The sequence below is a fragment of the Acanthopagrus latus genome, chromosome 1, assembly GCF_904848185.1.
Source record: "Acanthopagrus latus isolate v.2019 chromosome 1, fAcaLat1.1, whole genome shotgun sequence".
NCBI lineage: Eukaryota > Metazoa > Chordata > Actinopteri > Spariformes > Sparidae > Acanthopagrus > Acanthopagrus latus.
Window position 1 is genome coordinate 15,954,667 of NC_051039.1, and position 3,208 is coordinate 15,957,874.

Consider the following 3,208-nt stretch of genomic DNA (forward strand, 5'->3'; position numbering starts at 1 on the left):
TGTTTCCTGGGTCGTTCTAGTTGTAGAGGCAAATGCAGTATACATGCATGCGTGTACACACACACAACTGCACCCACAGGGCTGCTGACATGTGAGAAGTGGATGGAAAGAGTTGTGGTCTCTGCAGGCCCCGGCCCCTCCCACAATGCTGCAGAGGGGCTTGAGCTGAAAACATTAAAGCTGAAAATCTTAAAAGTTTTTTGCATTTCATTCAAAACATATCTGCTGTTGCAAATTAGCAGTGCATAAACACCAATTACAAATATAACAGGTCTTAAAGTGCAAGTTTATGTGCCATCATTGTTTGACTTTAATATGGCATAAAATGTTTGTAATGCTACTATTTAAACACACTGACTTTAAGAGGGCCGTCAAGCCACCAAAAGTTAAAATGACAAGAACTGGCTTGTATTTTGTGGCATGGTAGATCAACACTCAAAATTGTGATTTTCAATGTATAGCTGAAGAATTCACAGGGGATACATCAACAAGCAGAATGTCACATAGCATTACACCTCTCGAAAACAACTACAGACGAAAATGTTCCACTTGACTGGCCAATCACTGCTATACTTCCTCAAAAGTCTGAGCAGGACCTGCATCTGTGAGAAAGATGTTTCACTGTCTCTTAACCCTCACACCATCATCACACATGGACGGGCTGCACATTCTCCTGGTCGTTCTCTTAGGTAATTCTTCTAAGTTTGGTAATAACTCATACACATCCCCGTTGTTGTTGCATTGAGCGGAAACCTGCACCTGCTGTGATGTGAGACCCTGTAACAGTGAGCACATTTCTAACTGTTTTTATGATTGCATTTGTGTTACAGGAGTTGTTTGTTACGGTCATGATCAGGTCACTGGATCAGTGTTGGAGGTGTCGGTCCGACCAGGAGACAACATCACTCTGTACTGTGACTGCAAAAAATCAACTGGAGTTTACATAGTGTGGTACAGGAACTGCTCTCATGAGAATCAGCCTCCACTTATCCTCGAAAGCAGTGATCCAAGGATCTATGACCAGAAGAGTTTCCCTCGTTTTAAGTTTGTGGACAACACTGCCTCCAGTTCATTTGATCTGCTGATCATGAACGTTACAGGATCAGATGAGGGGATCTACTACTGTGGAACCAAACAAACAAAAGTGGAGGAAACAGGTTACATTGGTTCCAGAAGTGATTACAGATTCAGCAACATCACAACAAGGATCATACTCAGTAAGTATTGTGGTCTGAATTATCTTGTCAGATCAATATCATGAAGTAGATTAACCATTTAAGTAATCCCTACATTGTGCAAATATGTCCATTTCATATTATATCAAAGTTTGTGAAAATTCACAATATTGAGTCAAACATACAAAGCTGTATGTGCCACTGTGTCAGGAAATAGGATGTGTTAGGGAGAGCATGATGTGAAGTTAAATCCAGTCATACAACCCAGCTCTGATATTAAATACATGAAGATGCAACAAACTCCTTCAAAATCAGAGACTTCTGGGGTTTGAAATTTTGCGAATCATTTTCAAGTCCAATATTCTCCACATTTATCATTTTGCATCTTCACTTTTGGGAAAGTTTTGCGTTTGAGGAAACACACAACCCCTCAAATGGTATCATTATTCTCCAGAATCCAATTTCACCTGTTCCTTTCATCGAGGAAGAAGATGAACATCACAGTTTCAGCGCCGCATTTTCTAATGTTTCACTGACTGCAAGAGCAGAAGCTAGAGCGGAGAGAAAAACTGAAAAACTGAAAAAAATATATGTATAATCCACATGTGTTTTTGTAACAGATTCCAGCTCACCTGATCCCCATCAGTGCATCTCAAGCCCTCAGCCTGTTGTGTCCTGGATGTTGGTCTTCTCTCCAGCCATCACCATCCTCTTGTCCACGCTCTCCTTTATTTTGGTTTATAACTTCTTTCAGAGAGCAGGTACTTGCAAATATTCAAGTTATGTTAAAACAATTATTTACATTATTAAGGAAGTTGTCATTATACCACAATATTTGCATAAGTATTGCCTTTGGGTATTAATCTGTAATAATGTTGTATTGATTTTTGCAGATAAGGAATCTGAAACCGTCCAGAAAAGACCTGACACCAGGAGACAAACAAAAAGGAATCAGGTAATGAAGAATAATACTTAATACATAGTGATTTTAAATGTATGTTGTATTTGTTTTATACTGTATCTGTCAGAAATCTTTCAGTATAATAACACAACAGTAGACAGATAATAATAATTCTAGATAAAAAAAAATGATAAATGTCAAACTTTCTCTCAGGATGAAGATGTGTACTTCACACATGTTCTGTTCCGGGTACAGGAGGGTACACAAACACACCGGTAGGAGGAGGATGGAGAAACAAACAACTAGAATAAAATGAATTCAAATTTAAAACTTTTTTAATTCAGGATAGTAGTGAAGCTGACGTTTCCTCTTGTTGTACATCCTGTGGTTTGAGACACCGCTAAAGCAAGTATGCGAGCACTTGGTTTGCGATCAGGCTGTAATCAGGTGTATCGTCAACCAGCCAACTGTCTGTTTTCTCACATACATTGTCACAACTTATTTCAAATGTGCTTTTCATATATTAACTTTTTCACGTTAAACCAATGTTCTGTCTGATTTCCTTAATTTTGTATTTGAGTAGTTAACATTAAGTAATAAGAATTAGTTATGCGGTTTATCATGTGCTGAATCCATATTTGTATGCTGTGGGCTAATAAAAATGAAATTACCAAAGGCAATAAAAGGCTTTCCCCTCAATGTGTCATATTTCAATTTATTAAAGTATGTAAAAGAAATGACGATGTGGTCAAACTGAAATTACAGCAGGAAGTCTTTCTACATCTTCAAACCGATGACAGTTGCATCCTTTTTGTAAACTTGACAACTGAAATAATTAATCATACTTAACATAATCAATCTTTATTTTATTCTCATCAGAATCATAAAAAAGCCAAAAGACATTAATCTCCAAATGCAAATGTATACTAAAATCTGTAAAGTTTATCTAGCAGTGTATTTATATACAAGTGTCTCTTTTATCATGAATATGTATAATTCATATTAATATTATTATTATGGTAGGTCAAATACAAATTATTATTATTATTGTTATATTGTTGTTTTATTTTAAATAATCTACATGTTTTATCAAATATAATACTAAAGTCTTATCTTCTAATTGTTATATGTG

General features: G+C 36.4%; 1 protein-coding gene across 1 annotated transcript; it reads left to right on the plus strand.

The window, feature by feature from the left end:
• The first annotated feature begins 544 nt into the window (after positions 1–544).
• LOC119024690 lies at positions 545–2,767 on the plus strand. The gene is made up of 5 exons (XM_037107726.1): positions 545–689; positions 831–1,217; positions 1,796–1,936; positions 2,069–2,130; positions 2,290–2,767. The coding sequence occupies exons 1-5, from the start codon at positions 614–616 to the stop codon at positions 2,353–2,355; spliced, it is 732 nt and encodes a 243-aa protein (XP_036963621.1). The 5' UTR covers positions 545–613; the 3' UTR covers positions 2,356–2,767.
• The last annotated feature ends 441 nt before the right edge of the window (positions 2,768–3,208 follow it).